The 20065-nt window shown below is 43.7% G+C and overlaps 1 protein-coding gene across 3 annotated transcripts in view; it reads left to right on the forward strand.

Moving 5' to 3' along the window:
* TBC1D4 (TBC1 domain family member 4) overlaps window positions 1-20065 on the forward strand; it is a 166280-nt gene that overhangs the window by 74235 nt on the left and 71980 nt on the right. For all 3 annotated transcript variants that reach the window (XM_075918883.2, XM_075918884.2, XM_075918886.2), the window contains exons 2-3: window positions 15152-15736; window positions 17881-17970. In XM_075918883.2, coding sequence (XP_075774998.1) covers window positions 15152-15736; window positions 17881-17970 — 675 coding nt within the window. The remainder of the gene's footprint in view (window positions 1-15151; window positions 15737-17880; window positions 17971-20065) is intronic.

The following is a 20065-nucleotide window of genomic DNA, read 5'->3' on the forward strand; positions in this document are numbered from 1 at the left end:
AATTAAAACAATTTAAAACCAGTATTTTTCCCTTTTAAAATCTTTCTGCAGACATTCTTGAAGTAATTTGAACTTAACATTTTTCTAATGCAAAACAAATTTAAAATGTTTCACAATTAACTTAAGAGCAATTAAGAAAGCCTTTATATAGTAGCCTTGGGATAATGAAGGATTGAAGGAATTATCACAATTTTCAGTGAGATCACGTCACTTTTTTGTTCTATCACAGATTAAGTAACAGCACTTTATCGTTAATTCTTTTTCCTTTGCCTCTGCTGATACTCAACAGTCACTGAAAGCTTTGCTGAAGAAAGTGTCATCTCAAGAGAAACAATTGCCACACTCAAATATTTTTGTTCATGTTCTAATGCTTCAGGCTGTTGGGCAAGGATCTGCTAATATTGTGAAATTTTTTTAATTTTTTTTTGTAGTGTAACCCATGTGGCTCAGAACACCCTAGTCAAGATCACCTTTATAGCTCTCTTGTTCTTTGTTTATAGTAAAATGCCTATGCTGACATTTGAATAATAGAATTTGCTATCTGTTTTAGTGATTTCAGAATAAATGTACTGACTGTCTTGTGTTGGTAATCTGTTTGTAATAAGTCAACCATTAACTTAAATCTTTAACACTACAGGATCATTCCAACTTCTGACAAGTAAGGGCTTGTGTCACATTTGTACAGAGGAGGATTTTAAAAATACTTGTAGACATTAACATACTGTACCTGACAGAGATGGGAAACTTGTTTTAAAGGTCATTAGGCAGTGCAACTAATAATATAAAATTTGAAAATACAATTTTCAGTAAGAGTCTACATCTGCTTCTCTAGCATTATTTCTCTGGATTCTGCTTCTGTCCTGGTAGATAATAGGCAAAGAAGTTATCAGTGTAGGTGCTTTTGTGATACCATATACTTGTATTGATAAATTTTGAAGGATATCCCTCACTTCCCACAGGTACCAGTAAAATAGTCAAGGCAATTGTTCTTTGGATCGGAGATCCAATTCTTTAATGATCACTGGTGAATTACTAGCCTCGTGTGCAGGCTCACACTTCTACTGTGATTCAACTGGAAACATTTCTGAAGTTGCTAGGAAGTCTAATGTCCTCTTTCTACTTGGGGCGTTGTGCTGGTGCCATCTTATAGCATCTCCCAGAGTAATATATTTTCACAGTTGTTCAGGAATCTCACTGGGAGGAGTGTGAGACTCTTGCTATGCTCATGTGGTACGCTTTTCTTCACATTAATCCTTTTTAACAGGAGGGGAATAATGTGTAAAATGCTAACAAGTAAGTTGCAAGGGCCCAAAATCATTGTTGCCATCTCCTGAAGTCAGAATTACACCCAGGTACATAAAGGGTGAATTTGTGTCAAGACTGGTAAACCTCCTTGTATAAGGAATATGGGTTATTTCGAGAGAAGGGTTTTCTCTTGAAATAACCACATTGTCTGTTATTTTGAAATAGTGCCATAATGTGAATATGCAAATGAAGTGCGGGATATTTAAATCCTGGCTTCATTTGCAGTTTCGAATGTCTTCATTTGCATCCCTCTCTCAAAAGAGGGTGCAAGTATAGACATACCGTGTGTGTGTGTGTGTGTGTGTGTGTGTGTGTGTGTGTGTGTGTGTGTGTGGGGAGGGGTAAGTAGTGGGAGAGATGCATGAAATAATATCCATGCTTATCTTGAACAGGGGGAATATTTTGATACAATTCTCTCTCCAGGCACTATCTTGACTCCTCACCTTCCAGTTTTTCATGTAAAAATGTGAATTTTAATCATGACCTCGAATCCATTCTTCTGCATTTTATCATTATAAAATACATACATCTTTTGGTCTTGGTGGCATATGTCTATTCACTTACTCCACAGCCAAACTTCATTGAAGTTGTACAATACCATTGCTGTGCATTGAACAGTGGATAGAGATCTAGCATTCCCTTACAAAATTTATGACTTGGAATGCAGAGAATGCATTTGCCATTCAGGAGATCATTCAGGAGATGTATTTTTTGTAAGCGATCTCTGAAAAGATAAGGCTTTAAAGAATCGCATACATGCCAGCAGTGGTAGAGGGCTGAAAGTAGCATGACATACTCACATCTTTGGTGAGAAGGTCAGTAATAAATGCTCTGTTAGTAATGTGTGTATTTAATGTAAAGCATGAAAGCACAACATTTCAAAGACTGAAGAAGAAATGGAGGACACATAAGACTGAGGAGATAGTCTGAAACTTCAAGTAGAGTGAGCTACTCTTAAATTCTTTGAAAAGGAGAGGTTTCAGTGTTTGTTTTGGAAAGCTGAATCCTGAAATTATTTCTATATATTCAAAACAAGTAGTTAATGTTAGAAGTTTACTTATTTAAATAATGGTATCGTGCTCTTACGACACTTGTCCCTAAAGTACTACAGGCAGTCCCCGGGTTACGTACAAGATAGGGACTGTAGGTTTGTTCTTAAGTTGAATCTGTATGTATGTCGGAACTGGCGTCCAGATTCAGCCGCTGCTGAAACTGAATGCCAGTTCTGACTTACATACAGAATCAACTTAAGAACCCCAAGCGTCCCCAAGTCAGCTGCTGCTAAAACTGATCAGCAGCTGATTCCAGGAAGCCCGGGGCAGAGCAACTCTGCCTCGGGCTTCCTGTAGTCAGCGCTGGTCAGTTTCAGCAGCGGCTAAATCAGGACGCCTGGGGCAGAGCAGCTGGGGTGCTGCTGGGTTGCTCCAGTAGCGCCGCTCCTCGGCACTACTGGACCAACCCAGCAGCACCCCATCTGCTCTGCCCCAGGCGTCCTGATTCAGCCGCTGTTGAAACTGACCAGCAGCGGCTGAATCAGGACCAGAGCAGCTGGGGTGCTCCTGGGTTGGACCAGTAGCGCCCAGAGCGGCGCTGCGGGACCAACCGGCAGCACCCCAGCTGCTCTGCCACAGGCGTCCGGAGAAAAGCCTAGTCTGCTGGGGGGGGCGTACAGCTGAGACCAGCAGACTAGGGAGACGGGGAGCAAAGCCTCTGAGGACGCCGGCAGCGGGACAGCCGCGGGGCGTCTGGGCTGTCCCGCTGCCGGCTTCCCCCGCGGCTTTGCAAAGCCACGGGGAAGCCGGCAGCGGCTGCCCGAGCCCCCCCGCGGCTTTGCAAAGCTGCGGGGGGGCTCGGGCAGCGAGGCAGCCCAGGCGCGCCTGGACTGCTCCGCTGCCGGCTTCCCCGCGGCTTTGCAAAGCCGCGGGGGGAGGGCGGGGGGGGGAGCTCGGGCAGCCCAGGCGCCCCTGGGCTGCCCGAGCCCCTCCGCGGCTTTGCTCTGCGTCTTCCTGGTCTGCAGACCAGGGAGACGCAGAGAAAGCCCCAGAGTACACGGGCGGCAGGACCGCGAGGTCCCGCAGTCCGTGTACTCTGGGGCAGCCCCGTTAGTATCTGCGGATCCGACATAGGTCGGATCCACGTAAGTCGGGGACTGCCTATATAGGCATTCTCTGTTTTAGTGGCACATGAGTTTTCTATTGATTTATATAATGTTTAAAGGAAAATTGGTGTTAAAATATAAGTTGTGTTGAAGGAAAAGAGAGTAATATAATTTTGATTTCAAAACACTGAGTGGAAGAATTGAGGGAAGAATTGAGAGAAGTGCCGGCAAGGAAATATTTCTTTGGATAGTCATCGTAAATAATTTAAAACTATTAACACTTTACCTACGTATGTTGGGCGTCAGTATAGTTCCACCATTTTTCCTCAAATAGTTTAAAAGGCAGAGAACCCAATGTCTACTCAACCAGTCAAGTAGTCGCGTGTACCATGTATTGTATTTCTTCCCAAATAATCCCCTTTGCCTGTTGACTCCCTTCTCTTACTCTCTGTATTCTTTATGTTGTCTGTTTAGATTAGAAGCTCTGAAAAAGGAACATTCCTTACTTTGTCCACTCAAAATAAGTTAGTTGCTTTACAAATCCTGTTTCCAGAGGCATGCTATGTAATATTGTTGTCTGATGAATATACTACACAGCAACTAGAGTCTGACTTTGCGCTGAATAGCATTACAATCAAACTGCATTAGTCATTTCTGAAGTAAACTAAACTAAATATTTCATGACTATTAAAATGCATAGGTTCCCTATTTTTAAAAATGTTTCTTCCCTCTTTTCTCTTGCATTGTGGAAGTACTCAGCTCTGCTTTTGGAAATAAATCATATTATCTTCAAATATAGGACCTCACTATGTGCAAGTGTGCATTGTTCGTATAGTGGAGTTATATATCACTGCTAAGAAGCACTTTTGTCAAGACCCAAATGGAAACATACCCACTTGAACCCAGGGGGAAAGCTGTGGAAAGAGAAAGGACTAGTAAATAACAAAATGGTACAGTTGGCCTTTCTTTATTCACTGCTGTTTCTCAGCTGTTGGTTAGTACACAATAATAAATGCCTTGCCTCACAATGAATCATGGAGAACCTTTGATTACACTGCTGAGGAAAAACACTGAGCACAGGAAAAGGTGTGAATGAGAGAGCATATGGGTATTTGGAAAGATGATTTTCTCAAGTCCACTGTCTTCCCATTGAGAGGGGAATGAGTGAGCTGGCTGGCTTTTATAGGTCCTCCACCCATCCTCCATTCTTTTGCCTATTTAAGGTCCTTGGGCTTTTTTTCTCTGTACAGGTTGAACCTGTGTAAACTGGGGCTCCTTGATCTGGCAACATCTGTGGTCCAGCAGGCCCACAGATATTGCTGAACCAGGGAGTGCCGTTGGAGAGCTGGTGGCTGGGCTGCTTACAGGGGACTGCCCGGCAGGGCCACCCAGGGAGCTGGGCTGGAGCTGGGCTGCCTGGCATAGCAGGGAAGAGAGTCGGGGGGACAGGCAGGGCAGGGAGGCTGGCAGCACAGAGGGAGCCACTCCGGAGGCTGGCAGCTGGTCCAGGTTCCAGCAAAATCCCTCATGTGGGACTATTCAGTTCCTGAAGGTGCCAGACCAGGGAGGTTCAGCCTGTATTTGGATTTTCCTGCTGCACCTTGATGTTTGTGTTTCTTTAATACGTCCTGTTTTTAGGGTTTGCTACTTCTAATGCCCTTCTGAGTGGGCTGTCAGTCCAAAACGAAAGTAAAATAAATTAGAAGCTGATGGAAAACATTCATTACTTGTTCAGATAGCTATTTACTGAATTTGTATCACAGATACTGGCCTAATTTCAAGTGTGATTATAAAAAGGGAACCTGCATATTCATAAATCTGTATTTTATATAACAAGGAGTAGAAGGGACCATTCTGATGGAGCAGTAGAACCATTCTGAATTTAGGCCTTTATCTTGCTATTGGCAAAGAATGCAGTGCCATTCCTAATGAGCAGCAGTGCTTTGATTATAGACAAGAGTATGTCTGGGCACCACAGGTAGAATGCAGAAAAATATGCCGAGTAATTAATTTCAGTGAGGCTGCCAACAGCATTATTGGGTAAGATGGGTGCGTTTGGTGATTAGTTGATTTGCTGAAAATGCGTCTTAGGGGGTTTTATGCTTTCCTCGAGTGCCCAGAGTTGTGAGACATTTCACTGCCATTTGCTCTCAGCATGAGGCAGCTTTTTCTGTTCCAGCCAAGGGTCACCTCTCAGATTTCATGGGCAATGCAAGCACTTCATTCTTAACCTGTGCAGCCTCACCTGTTCCTCTACAAGTTAATGAGAGGTGCACTTCAGCACCCAAATGCTCTGAGCATCCTCCTTGAGTTTCCAGTCCCTGGTCCACTGGACACTCATATGGATGACCAGAGAGGGATCATGTGAGGATGACCTGTTGTGTCATCCTCCGTCTGGGGCATCTGGTATTGGCCACTGTCAGCAGATAGGATACTGGGCTAGATGGACCTTTTGTGTGGACCCAGTATGACCATTCTTATGTTCTTATCTGACAGTCCCATTACTCCTAACCGAACAGTACCCTTCAGTTAGTGGTTTCACGCTAGAATTACTGCTTTGCTTAACTCAGACTTAGATTTGTTTATAGTGAAAACAGGAAGTTCTTTAATGCACAGAGAACAGAGATTGGAGAAGTAGCAAATAAAAATATTGCAAACCAATGGGTATGTATAAACTAAAATCATAACATGCTTTTCTAGAATGTAGATTTAAGTAACAAGACACTTAACTCTCTAGTGAAGTTTAGCTCACTCAGAGACTTTCTCCCAAAGTTTAATAGCCTGGGTGACCCTATGACCCTCTCTTCATAAGATAAGCATATTGGCATCTTGTCCTGTAGGTGAAGAATACCATGTGACTCTTTGCATTGTTCGAATACCAAACTAATTTTTTGATCTTAGTCATAAACAGGACACTCTCCCTGCTGTGTGTTCTTCCTGCAGATTTTGTGATCTCTTGTCAGCTTGGCAATCTTAATCAGCTGTTGGCTTTGTATGCAAGTAGACTTACGTTGTAAACACACAATAACTAGCCAGGGAGATAAATATCTGCCACCCCCTGCCTGACCAGAACCTGTTTATCACCTTCTGGTGACCTATCTTAACTAACAGACTTTAACAGTGTTGTTTGCAGTATTGTAATCTTGTTGGTCCCAAGTTTTTGAGCCACACAGAGAAGAGCTTCAGAAAGCTCAAAGCTTGTCTCTTACAACCATAGAAATTGCTCCACTAAAAGATACTACTTCACCCACCTTGTCTCTCCTATATGTTAAGGATTCTGTAGAAATTCATAACTGAAAATTGTATGTAAGGATATTTAATTTTGAAAACTTCCTGTGCAGTGTGGGCTCTATTAAATAGATATCAGTCCCAGGGAATTCCTGGAAGCTCTTGGGCACCATTTATGCCTTCTGCCACTTAGCATCAAGGGGGCCTTTCGCCAGAGGTACACTGCTATTATTTGCAACTTTGGTTGAATTTGAAAAATCATTTTGGCTGGAAAAAAAATTGAAATTTTGGAAATGTTAGAATGGTTCATTTTTTAAATGTATTTACAAATTTTTAATTTTAATAGAAATCACATTTTTTAAAAGACTTGTCGAGTCAACCCAGACAATTTTTTTCGGGGCTTTTTATTGTTGTTTTGGGTGAGAAATGGAAAAATAATTAGTTTGGTTCTAAATGTATCAAACTTTCTTTAAGTTTTCATTTAATCATGAAATTAAAATACTTATTTGCTGAGGCGCAGTTATTAGCAAATTTGAAATTAAAGGTTTAGCGCTTTAATCAGAAAAGGGGCTTTTCTTATTACTACGTAATTCTATAAGATTCCTTTAGATAGAGTTAAGTACATCAATCTTAACTTTTGTTGCCCCAGAGTAACTGAGTGAAGGTTAGGGATGTTAATCTAAATTTAATCAAATAGTCAATGGAATTTGTATTGGCTATTTGATTAGTGGATAAGGATGCAAATCCCCCACAAACTCTTGCTACATTTCAAAGGCGGAAGCACCATGGGGAGCATGGGGCCAGCTTGGGACTCCAAGCAGTGCCCCACTGGCCTCATGCTCCCTTGAGAGAACCTTAGCTAATCAATCTTAGCTATTCCAGACCTGAAGGTCTCACTCTTTGCTTATCTGTGGTGTTTTTGTTCTTTCTGCTTCCTTTGTATTTTCAAAATATATCTGAGACATGGTGGACCAATATATCTCCCACTTTGTTTCTCTATTAAGGGATTGACATGGCTACAACAGCTCTGGGTACAAAATATATCTAACTGACATAATAGTACAGTAAAACTCTATTTCTATGTGTGATTTAATTTAGAGCTTAGTTTCCAGAGTTTCAGTAATTTGTTTTGAGGCTTCTACTAGCATCAGAAAGTGTTGAATACATTAAACCTGACTGAATAATACTGCGGGTTGAACCCCTATATACCATCACCTTTGGGACCTGACCGGTGGTGAGCCAGGGAATTTTCCAAACCTCTGGAATTCAGTATTGTCTAGCACAGAGGTGGGCAATAATTTCGGAAGGGGGGCCACTTCACAAATTTTGGAAGTGATTGAGGGCTGACCTGGAAGGGGTGATGCCTCTGGCCAAAGGGGCAGGGCCGGGGGCGGGGTTGAGAACTACCCTGCTGGGTATGGTGACCTTATTTTCTGAACCAGCTGCTATTAGTACATAAGAACGGCCGTACTGGGTCAGACCAAAGGTCCATTTAGCCCAGTAGCCTGTCTGCCAACAGTGGCCAGCATCAGGTGCCCCAGAGGGGATGGACCGAAGACCATGCTCAAGCAATTTGTCTCCTGCCATCCCTCTCCAGCCTCTGACAAACAGAGGCCAGAGACACCATTTCTATCCCCTGGCCTTTTATGGAACTAACCTCCATGAAATTATCTAGCTTCTCTTTAAACTCTGTTATCGTCCTAGCCTTCACAGCCTCTTCTGGCAAGGAGTTCCACAGGTTGACTATGAGCTGTGTGAAGAAGAACTTTATTTTATTAGTTTTAAACCTGCTACCCATTAACTTCATTTGGTGTCCTCTAGTTGTTCTATTATGGGAACTAATAAATAACTTTTCTTTATCCGCCCTCTCCACACCACTCATAATTTTATATACCTCTATCATATCCCCCCTCAGTCTCCTCTTTTCTAAACTGAAAAGTTCCAGTCGCTTTAACCTCTCCTCATATGGGACCTGTTCCAAACCCCTAATCATTTTAGTTGCCCTTTTCTGAACCCTTTCCAAGGCCAAAATATCTTTTTTGAGGTGAGGAAACCACATCTGTACACAGTATTCAAGATTTGGGTGTACCATAGTTTTATACAGGGGCAGTAAGATATTCTGTGTCTTACTTTCTATCCCTTTCTTAATAATTCCTAGCATCCTATTTGCCTCTTTGACCGCCATTGCACACTGTGTGGAAGTTTTCAGAGAACTATCCACGATAACGCCGAGATCTCTTTCCTGATTTGTCATTGCCAAATTAGCCCTCATCATATTGTATGTATAGTTGGGGTTATTTTTCCCAATGTGTATTATTTTACACTTATCCACCTTAAATTTCATTTGCCATTTTGTTGCCCTATCACTCAGTTTGGTGAGATCTTCTTGGAGTCCCTCACAGTCTGCTTCTGTCTTGACTATCCTAAACTGTTTGGTATCATCCGCAAACTTTACCACCTCACTGCTTACCCCTTTCTCCAGATTATTTATGAATAAGTTGAAAAGGATTGGTCCCAGGACTGACCCTTGGGGGACACCACTAGTTACCCTCTCCAGTCTGAAAATTTACCATTTATTCCTATCCTTTGTTTTCTGTCTTTTAACCAGTTCTCAATCAAAGAAAGGCCCTTCCCTCTTATCCCATGGCCATGTAATTTACACAAGAGCCTTTGGTGAGTGACCTTGTCAAAGGCTTTCTGAAAATCTAAGTATACTATATCTACTGGATCCCCCTTGTCTGCATTAAAGAACAGTTTAATTTAAATTATGAAACAGTTAAAATACTTAATCTTTCTCTCATTAGTTTATCAAACTTAATTTTAAATAAAGTATTATGCTCAACACAAAAGGTTTCAATGTTTTCTTAATTTGTCATATTTTCTATATGACTTCACACCACAACCTGCGAATAGGGTATTGCAGTGGTTCACAAGATCCATATTCCATAGGAAGATAAGATTGGTCATGCAAGGGGTAAGAGGTGTGAGAGTGCTTTTCACAACTGCTGCTACCTGTGAATCCAGCAGCACCTTAGGCTCAATTATGAGTTCTAAATTGTAAGTAAAGCCTGCATTACAGGATGTGGTCACAAATCCTCACACCAGTTCCTTGGACGAATCATTTGTAACTTCTGGCTAGCTTTCAGAGCTGTCTTCTCTGGGCTGAGCTGCAGCCAGTTTACCCCCTTTCAAGCTGCTGTCTCAGGAAGACCTTAGAAGATGCAGAGCTAAGTATCATCAGTGTACTGAAAATATCACAACCCTTCTTTAATTGAGCACTAAAAACTTCATCCAGTTTGACCTGATGTAGTGGATTAACATGGCTGACTAGTGAGGAAGTACATGGGACGGGGGTGGGAGGGGGCAGGGGCGAGTGGCAGCACTGGCCATGTGACTCATCCCTGGGGAGGGCTCGGACATACCCTTCCTGGCCCCCTCCCTGAGCGATGTGGCCCAGAGGACTACCGGGGGAAGGGACTGGTGCTAGTAATGGACAGGGTTGCCAGGTGTCTGTTATTCAACCGGACAGTCCAGTTTTTGGGCCCTCTATCTTGTAAAAAATTTCAGATAATACCGGACATGTGACCAATGGAAGCCTGGCGGGGGTCGGGGAAGTGGCTGGGAGGCGGGGCGTGATCAGCGCTGGGAGTCTCTGGTTGTGTCTGACATAGGAGTGATCACTGGGTCAAGAAAGAGTGCAGTGTGCAGAGAGCACCGCGGAGTGGGGACACTCTAGTCCCTGCCCCAAGTAACTACAAGGTTGGGGATTAAACCCTAGAAAACCTGGGCCCAGCCTTGTTGGGATTTCGAGGACTCTGCTACTCAGGAGAGTGGAAGGGGAGTCCTCAGGGTCAGGGAGGCCTTTGGATAAAAAGTGGGAGTGGGGACTCAGATTCTTTTGCTGGTCCATTTTACCGGGGTAGTATAGAAGTCAGGAAAGTTCCCCGCAATACCGGGCTCGTTCCCCCACTTACACAGGGCAGGAGGAGACTTTGCATTTTTTCCCCCTCTCCAAGCCCTGAATGGCTTGGAGGTTGCGGGGGGGAAGGGGGGGCGGGGCGTGCAAAGTCTCCTTCCATCTCCTGGGGCACGGGCATTTAGATGGAACTGACAGCTCTCAGAACAGATGGTGGTTGTCTGCGGGAAGAGGCAGGGGCAAAGGCTTCACATGCTCCCCCACCCGCATGCTAATCGGGGTCTGAGGGCTGGGAAGCACAGAAGTATCCTAGCTCCACCCCTTCTGAGGTGGCCTGGGGCTGCTTCTGCCCACCCTGCCCTAGCTTGTTCTGATCACTAGGCTTTGGCACATCACTCTAATTCCGGCTGCTGAGTATGGGAGTGGTCCTGCCTTTCCCCTGAATGATGTGGCAAACAGGAGGGGGAGTGGAGTCACTTCCCACTCCTCCTCTTCCCCCCCTTACTGCTGGTGAGGGCAGGGAGTCTGACCCTTGCTGCGGACTCCAGACCTCCAGGCTGCCCAGAGACTCTGGTCCCTTGCCCCTCCCACCCATAGCACTGGGGGGTCATATGCCTCCTCGCCCCTTCCCCCCACACACATGATGCCAGCGTGGCTTAACTAACAAAATATTTATTGACTAATAAAATCCTTATGTATACCAACAGGTTTAAAAGTGCACCTCTCGTTTAGCTCAAAAGTGCTTTTCTTACCAAAGTGTGAACCTGATATATGTTAATCAGATGCAACGTGACTCCCCTCCCCTAATAGTGACACATGGCCATTTAAATTTCACTGTTTGTGTATGGGGCCTGTGCTTATAGTAATATGCAGTACAGTATCTTTAACTTGATCTCTAAACCAACCCTTTCAAAAAGCATCAAAGGCCTTTGTTCTCATTGAGAACTACATGTCTGTTTATCTTCCACTCATCTTGATCTGTCTCCCCCCGCCTGCCCTTTCATGTACCAGCTGAAGGAATGCTGCATCCTACCCTGTCCTTGGTGACAGAGTTTCTGTGCCCATTGTTTTGATGCAGCTTCCAGAGATGTATCTTCTGTTGTGCATCAGAATTCTGACTCCTGAGTGTTGTTTTGCAGGCTGTGAAGAATAGCTCTCAGCACTCCTCTCCAAATAATCTGTCAGTAAGTCCAAATGATAATGGTATTGCATCCAGCTTTTTAGAAGTTAGAGAAATAAATAAAGCAGAATAGAGCATTCCTCTTCTATCTTCCAGAAGAATTGCAAGGCTTTGTTCAAAATAATACTCTTAGACTGACTAAGCAATACTAAAGGCTTTAAACTGATATTTTTTTGTCTGACCTCACACTCATGCTGACAGAGGTAGCATTTTGGGGTCAGTCTGGCACATCTGCCATTGAAGCTCTTACACCTTATTCTTGTTGTCTGATGTCCCTTTATTACTTGTATGAAGTGTTTAAAGTCCATATTACCAATTTAGATATGGGAGGGAGGCCATTTTTGTATTCGTACTCAGACAGTGATCTTTCTCCATTATGGAACAACTAGATAAGCTGGTTTTTCAGTCTCTATTTCGATGTAATTTTCTTCATTGTACCCAATATCTCATGAAGCTCAGTTTTCTTAAATTGAAACAGCTTTAAATTTATTTGTTATTTCCAGGTATCATGGTGTTTCAAAGGATTTGCAGTTTCATGTGAAATCCATCAGAGAGGGAATCTTTGTTAGCTTAAGACCTATTTGCACATTCACAACCATCTCCTTTCCATCTCCCAGGCAGTTTTTGTTTTACAAACTTTGCATAGTTGTTAGCCGCTATAGTGATGCTGCTTAGATTGTTACACTACACAAAGTTCAGCACTAGAAACTGGTCCTAGAGTCAGTGCTAAGGCATACTTGTAGCCCTGAAAGTTTTTGTACTTGTCTATGTACTATTTTGGATTGTGGACCTGAAAGCATAGCTGACAAGTAATTCATTAACATTGTTGATACAGTACTTTTAAGTAGCTTAAATGAATGCTGTTTGGAGAATGAGCAAACATTCCTCTCAGGAATAGTCTTGACTGACCTTTCACAGATTCCTTAAGTAGCTTTGTTCGCTGGGTTCAAGAGGAGCTATGACAGCCCTATGAAATCAAGCATAGAAAATGTTCCATTTCTGTAACAGTTTAGTCATTTCATTGTCTGCTGTAGGCCATCTTGCACTTGGAAACATATTTTGAAAGTATTTTTGAGAGTTTTATAAATACTAAATTGCAAAATATTAATTGCTGATTTAGATGAGAGGTGTGGTCCTTTACATTTTCATTCTGATGACTATCTTGTCTAATTGTGCCCCCACTGCCTATAGTGATTTTTAACAGCTGCTAGTTCATGAAGCAACAAGAGTTAACCTGATTGGAGCTTTCAGATATCAGAGGGTTTTTACAGTAAACCATAGCATAAAACAGTGGTGGGCAACTTGTGGTCCATCAGGATTCTGTGTGTGGCCCACGAGACATTTTATTTACCGTTGCCCAAGTGCAGGGCTGCCAAATTCCACTCATTTCCATCTGCATATTTTTTTCCATCCAGCATTACTAAAATGACATGCACATAAAATAAGACCACGTGAAGTGAGGTGCATGCTGATTGCATGCAATATTGACTGAGAACTGTGTTCTCCCACTGCATCCAATCAGAGTGCTGCTATGCTTCAGTTGGCATGCCCCACAAATTCTAGCTCCACAAGCGCAATTAGCAAAACTACCCTATCCCAGGAGACCATTTTGGTTATACAGTCTTGCAGCCCTCTGAGATTAAGGAGGGCCACTGCAGCCCACTCACTAACCTAGATTGTCCATCGCTGGCATAGAGAAACAATTTAAAATCAAAGAGGTTAATATTATATGCTGTAGTCATGGGTTTTCTGAATAAAAATTAGGAAGCAAGTTCTGCAGTTAAGCATCTCTAAGAATACCACTGCCATACTTGGCTCATACTGCATTTGAGGCCAAAACCTAACTGGCATTCAAGGGAATTAACACTCTGAAGGGGGGAAAATCACTCTAGTCATAAAGCTATCAGGTTTTAGTAACTGATAGAAAAAAAATCTCTGAAGTTTTCAGATAAGCATTTGCAGCTCCAGGGAAGCTATTTATATTGTGGCAAATAATGTAAGTTATTCATTTAACACTCTATTTCTGTATTGTACCTCTGTGGGACCACAAAATTCAGGTGTACAACCAATATCCATGCAAACTGGGATCTCACTCTATTGCCTTGTGTGTGTGAAAGTATGCACTGCGCACCTTGCTCCCTAGAAAATCATAACCAAAGTTACCCATATAATTGTACCAAGTACCACAATTAGATGTTGGGACAAGTATAGCTCACTTACTGAAGCAGTGGTGGGCAATAATTTTTGATAGGAGGTAACTCCCAACATTTTGATATGTGGTCAAGGGCTGCACTTCTCTATGGAGAGTGTGCGAGATCTGGTGCAAAGGCTGGGTACAGAAAGGAGCTTGTGGTAGGGGATCGGGAGGAGGGGAGGGAGTTGGGGTGAAGAAAGGGGTTGTGATCTGGGGCTTAAAGCGCAGGAGGGGGCATGAGTGCAGGAGAGGATTCTGACCTGAGGAAGGGTTGTAGGAGGGATGCAGGATCTGGAAGGGAGTTATGATCTGGGAGATGGGGTGCAGAGGGCTTGGGTGATGCTCTGTGGCAGGAGGGGTTGTGGCCTGGGGCAGGGAGTTGGGGTAGGTAGTGAGGAGCTGGGTGCAAAGGCAGGCTCTGGCTGGGAGATGCTCACCTTGGCGACTTCTGGCCAGCAGCCTGCAGGACCCCAAGGCAGGCTTACTGCCTGCTGCAGTCCCAGACTGGTCAAAATGGCTGGATGCTCCTTGTGGCTATCTGCTCTGGGCGCTGGGAGGAGTGGGAGGGGAAGGCTTCATGCACTGCCACCACCTCCCAGCAAAATCTTTCAACTCCCCTTGGCTAGTTTCACCAATGGAAGCTGAGAAATTTTCTTGGAGTGGGGGCAGCACGTGAAGCCTCCCCATCTCCCCTCCCCCCATGCCTGGAGCAGAGAGCCACAGGGAGCAGCCAGCCACTTAGAGCAGCCCCACACTTCTTTATGCCTGGGGTCCTGGTGGGGCAGCACATGGGCCAGATCCTGAGATTTGGCGGGCCGAATCCAGCCTATGGGCTGTATCTTGCCTGCCCCTGTGTTAAAAGGGTCTATTAGTAGCAAAATTGGTAAGGCTTTAGAAATATTCTTGACACTCATTAACCTTGAGAAATGGTGCATACAAGATTTAGCAATGACTGGCTATATATTTTGAGGTGGTACTGCAATTTGTGCCACCAGCTTGCATCTATATTGTTTGCATAAATATTTGTTGTCTTAGATGGAATATCCTTCGGATTGTGCTAACAAAGCCTCTTCTGACAAATCCAATTGAGGATAATGATGATTTTTATCTGACCTTGTACAAATCAGCATTGGATTCTAATCCTTTTTTTTAAGGTCATTCATATTGACATTTGTGGATTTAGTATTTAATTTCTGGTTTTCTTATTGAAGATTTTTAATTGTCATCCAGGTTCCTGATGTGATCAGCAGCATAAGGCAAGTGTCCAAAGCCGCTCTGAAAGAGGATGCCAAACCTGGAAAGGACAGTGAGGATGCCTTCTATAATTCCCAAAAATTTGAGGTTTTGTATTGTGGAAAGGTGACTGTGGCCCATAAGAAAGCCCCATCCACTCTAATTGATGATTGCATTGAGAAATTTAGCCTACATGAGCGCCAGCGCCTGAAACTGTTGAGCGAACAGCGGAGCACAGATTCCAGCTCAGACTTAACCTTGTACGAAGGAGACGTGCCAGCTTCCCCATCAGATAGTCCATTTGAGGAGGTAGATGGCTCAAACGCTGCCATTGGGATCTTTACAATTGGAGGCCAGACCAACCTGGCTGGTGCCCGTGTCTCCTTCCCTGAGCGAATTTTGGAGGATTCTGGCTTTGATGAGCAGCAGGAATTCCGCTCTCGCTGCAGCAGCCTCACAGCAGTTATGCAAAAAAGGGTTCATGATACCAGTCTGAAAACACAGCCACGTAGGAGACATGCAAGTGCACCCAGTCATGTTCAGCCCTCGGACTCTGAGAAGAACAGAACAATGTTGTTTCAGGTAGGTGCCACAATTCATGCATGCAATAGAATTAGGAGTGTTTGACTTTCATCATTATTATCACTGATGCATAGTGAAACATCTTATGCAAATTTCTGTTAAGCCAAAATATGAGTTTCTGTTTTGTATTGCAACACATGAAACCACACTGGAAAATGTTTTAAATAATATTGAATAATTTGTATCCCAGATATTTTGGGGAAAGCTGAAGTTTAAATCCTATGAGATCTGGTATATTTGAAGGGAATGTAACTGCTTATCTATTAGTTTGAGAATATAAACATAATAGGAGAACAGTGTGTTTTGTTTTACACTCTGATACTAGTATTCAGGCTTCTTTCAAGAGGTTTTGTGGATTGATTTTTATCTATAACATTATTTTAAGAGTGAACAAAATCTCCCTTTTGTGATGTTAAACAGTTTAAGATATGAAAATAATGTGCAGTTTGACTCATTTTCTTTTTTGATAAATTTCAGCGATGCTAAGAAGTTTTCTTTTCTAAAATAGGAATAGTGTGTCTTGCAAAAAGTCTGTTGGAAAAATTATACTTTTAAGATCAGTTCAATAGCTTATCCTCAAACTCTTTAGTCTAGCTTATCTCCTCTGATGTTCATTTAAAGGTTTCAGAACATAGGCACTAAGCAAACAAAAGAAAATTATTAGAATGAGTAATCCTTAAAAGGAAAGATATTTTGCTTTTTAAACTGATAGGCTGCTAAATGCTTAGGGATTTTTTCCCCCCCTGTTTTGGAGAACAGATGTGTATTTTCATCCTCTTGAGAAATACTAACGGATGTGAGGAAATATATTGCCATTTAGAAACCCACAGCCCATCACTGGTCGTGAAAGGACTTAGTTGAAAAGCCCTTCAAGCTCCATAGGCTATATTTACATGCCCTTGGGGAGTAGTCCATGAAAATGCAGAGGGAAAATTCACTGCAGCAAATAATTTTGTTCTTGTTGACAATTTAAAAATAAGCCAAATGCATCACCTTTATTTTAAACAATGAACTGAAAACCAAGACTGTTGTTGTTATATAGGCTGAACCTCCCAAATCCAGGACTCTGGTCTGGCAACTTCTGTGGTCCAACAAGATCACGGATGTTGCTGGACCAAAGAGCCCCAGGAGAGTGGGGTCTGCAGAGTCCCAGCTGGGTCAGTGGTGGCTATGCAGGGGAACCCCAGTATCAGCCATGCCAGATGGCGTCTGGGAACCTCTGCCCCAGCCAGGAACCCCCAATATCATTGGGGTCAGGTGGCTGGAGCGGCCTTGGCTGGGGAGCCCGGAGAACTCCCCAGCGGCAGTGGAGTCACACATCTGCCTAGGAGCAATTGCTCTCCCTCATTTTCCTTTTTCCATAAGGGGTAAATTCTGCCAGCTTTGTTCACTGAATGAGCTACAGTAAAACTCCAGTTGTCCGGCATCCAGTGGTCCAGCACTCCCGATAGTCTGGCACTAACTGGAACCCGGAAGTGCTTCGGCCAGCCGGACAATTGGAGCTACTCTGCACCGCTTCCCCAAGTGTGCCACTGCTGCTGCTGAAACTGACCAGTGGCGGACTTGGGGAAGAGACACAGAGCAGAGCAGCTGGGGTGCTGCCTGGTTGGTCCCACAGCACTGCCCCTCACCCCCCTGCTTGGTGCCCGGCAACACTCCAGCTTCTCTGCTCCACACCGCTGCCGTTGCTGAAACTGACGAGTGGCAGACTTGGGGAAGCCTGGGACAGGGCATCTGGGTGGCTGCCGAGTTGGTCCCGCAGCGCCGATCAGGTGAGGGGCAGCGCTGCGGGACCAACCCGACAGCAGCGCAGCTGCTCTGTTCCACTGCTTCCCCAAGTCGCCGCTGCCGCTTGCAGCCTGAGCTGTCCTGTTGCCACCCTCCCCCCCGCTCCACAGACCCTTCTGGAGTACCTCCTGATACTCCAGCATATCCAATAATCCAGCACCCCCTGGGTCCCATAGGTGCCAGATTATCAGAAGTTTACTGTACTACTCAGTATGAATAGCTAAAGCAAAAGTGACAGAACCCGCCCTGTTACTGAACTTCATTTGGTGTATTATTCACTTGTGCCTTATAAAACAGTCTCTGTGTGTGTGTTTTTTTGTTTGTTTGGTTTTTTTTTGTTTTTTTTAATTTTCCAGGTTGGACGATTTGAAATTAACCTCATCAGCCCAGACACCAAATCTGTTGTGCTTGAAAAGAATTTTAAAGATATCTCCTCATGTTCTCAGGTATGTATTTATTGAGTAGTTCCAGTACTATCTGGAAAGGGTTTGTTTTGTTTTTTGTTTTGTGTTTTGTGTTGGGTTTTTTGCTCTGAGATGCTGTCATGATAGTAGAAAGAGGCAATCAAAGCATGTGTTGATTTTAGAAGATTAAATAAAAACACAGTACACAATGTTCTTGAATTTAGTAGTTGTGTACCATATGTCACTCCTTAAACAGCTCTACTTTTATTTTAATTAACACCTGTATAACTAAATTTTGGCTTTCTTTGTAGAACCCTAATAAAAACTTGGTAAAACAGTCATGCTGTGCCCTCTTGTCCCCTTCCATGAGTAACGGGAAATGTTAAATATAATCTAATGGAGTGATGTTGGAGGTAATAATATTTTGAATATGAAGAACACCACATGCTACAGTTTAAGCTGCTGGAAAAGAGACTGAAATCCAGGACCTCACTAGTAGCATTCTCTGAAATGGTTCCAGTTCCACACACAGAGCAAAGTAGACATACAGAACTGTGGGATCTCAATGCATGGATGAAATGATAGTGTAAGGAGGAAGGGTTTAGATTTATTAGGAACTGGGGAAACTTTTGGAAAGGGGAAGCCTGTACAGGAAGGAGGGGCTCCGCCTAAACCAAAATGGAATCAGATTGCTGGCACTTAAAATTTAAAAGATCGTAGACCTGTTTTTAAACTAAACATAACTAAACACAATAGTACATGGATCAGATAGACATCCCTTAGGAGAGTGTCTATTAACAGAGATTCTCTATGCCCTAGTAAAAAGAGGAAGATGATGAAATATAGGTAAGAGCTGATGAGAAACAATCAAATTAATTTCCATCTACTAGTTTATAGGCATTTCTGCATTCCTCCTTTGAAATGTACAAGAGCTCCCAGGCTCTGTACATTTCAAAGGGGGAATGTGGAACTCTGCTGCAGCCCTGGGGCCAACAGGAAGTCCTGCTGACTCTGGGCTGCACAAGGGCATGCCAGCTTTGAAATGTTCAAAAGTCCCCAGAGTCCCCCACTGACCCTGGGCTCCATGTTGCGCTGCTGATTTGAAATGCTCTTCGGAGCCCTGGGTCAGCTGGGGACTCCCCATCTGATCCTGGGTTCTGCGCAGCATTTCCCCAAACACGGGCTCCACATGGCGCTGCCACTTTGAAATGCCGCCTTGGCGTTTCAAAGGGGCAGTGCTGCAAAGCTGAGCCAGGGATCAGCTGGGAGGTGCTGCCTCTTTGAATGCCGCCTCAGTGTTTCAAAGGGGCAGCTCCTCACACCTGATTCCGGGCTCAGCTGTGCAGTGCTGCTGCTTTGAAGTACCCTTTTCCCCTCCCTTTGCTGCCTCTATCTGATAGAGGCGGCAAGGGGGGGACGGGATGGAATCGACTAGTCCTTAACATCCTTAGTTCCCATTTCCTCATTCCACAGTTATGTGTGTGCCAGAGCAGGGAACCAAACCATTGTTCCTTTTTAAAGCTTATTAAAGGTCTCCAAATGCATTTCCTTCTGGTTCTTAGGCCAGCATTGGATCCAAAGCACTCTTGTGAGATGATAAATTAACCCCATTCAAAATCTTCCTTTGTTGCATGACTACATAATTTGCAAATGAAAACTGGGATTAGCATTAACTGTTGCTTGTGTTGTAGGGAAAAGAGGGCTGCAAGCAGAGTGCTCACATAGACTAGATATTTACCAACAATAAAGATGAATTCATAGTATTTGTAGCAGACACAGATCAGACGGGCGCACAAGAAGAGGTGGAAAAGGCGAGTCCCTGTGGCTGATTTTGGTCTGTCTTAAAAACTTTGCTTACTAGGTAATGTCATGAATGGCAGCTGCCAGTTTCCATGTGGGTACTGGTAGCTGGCAGGGGCAGCTCAGGAGAAAAACACTGATAATGAATGAAGTCATTGATATTTAGAGTATGGTAGGGACTGACCCTAGTGTCTCAGACAGTCTCTGTTCCTGCTTTCTTCTTAACTGAGACAAGGTGGATAAGGTAATATCTCTTATTGGACCAACTTCTTTCAGTGAGGGAGACAGTTTTCAAATACAAAAGCTCCTCTTCATGTCTGGGAAACTTACTAAAAGT

This window comes from Pelodiscus sinensis, chromosome 1 (genome assembly GCF_052426305.1).
Source record: "Pelodiscus sinensis isolate ZL-2025 chromosome 1, ASM5242630v1, whole genome shotgun sequence".
NCBI classification, from domain to species: Eukaryota; Metazoa; Chordata; order Testudines; family Trionychidae; genus Pelodiscus; species Pelodiscus sinensis.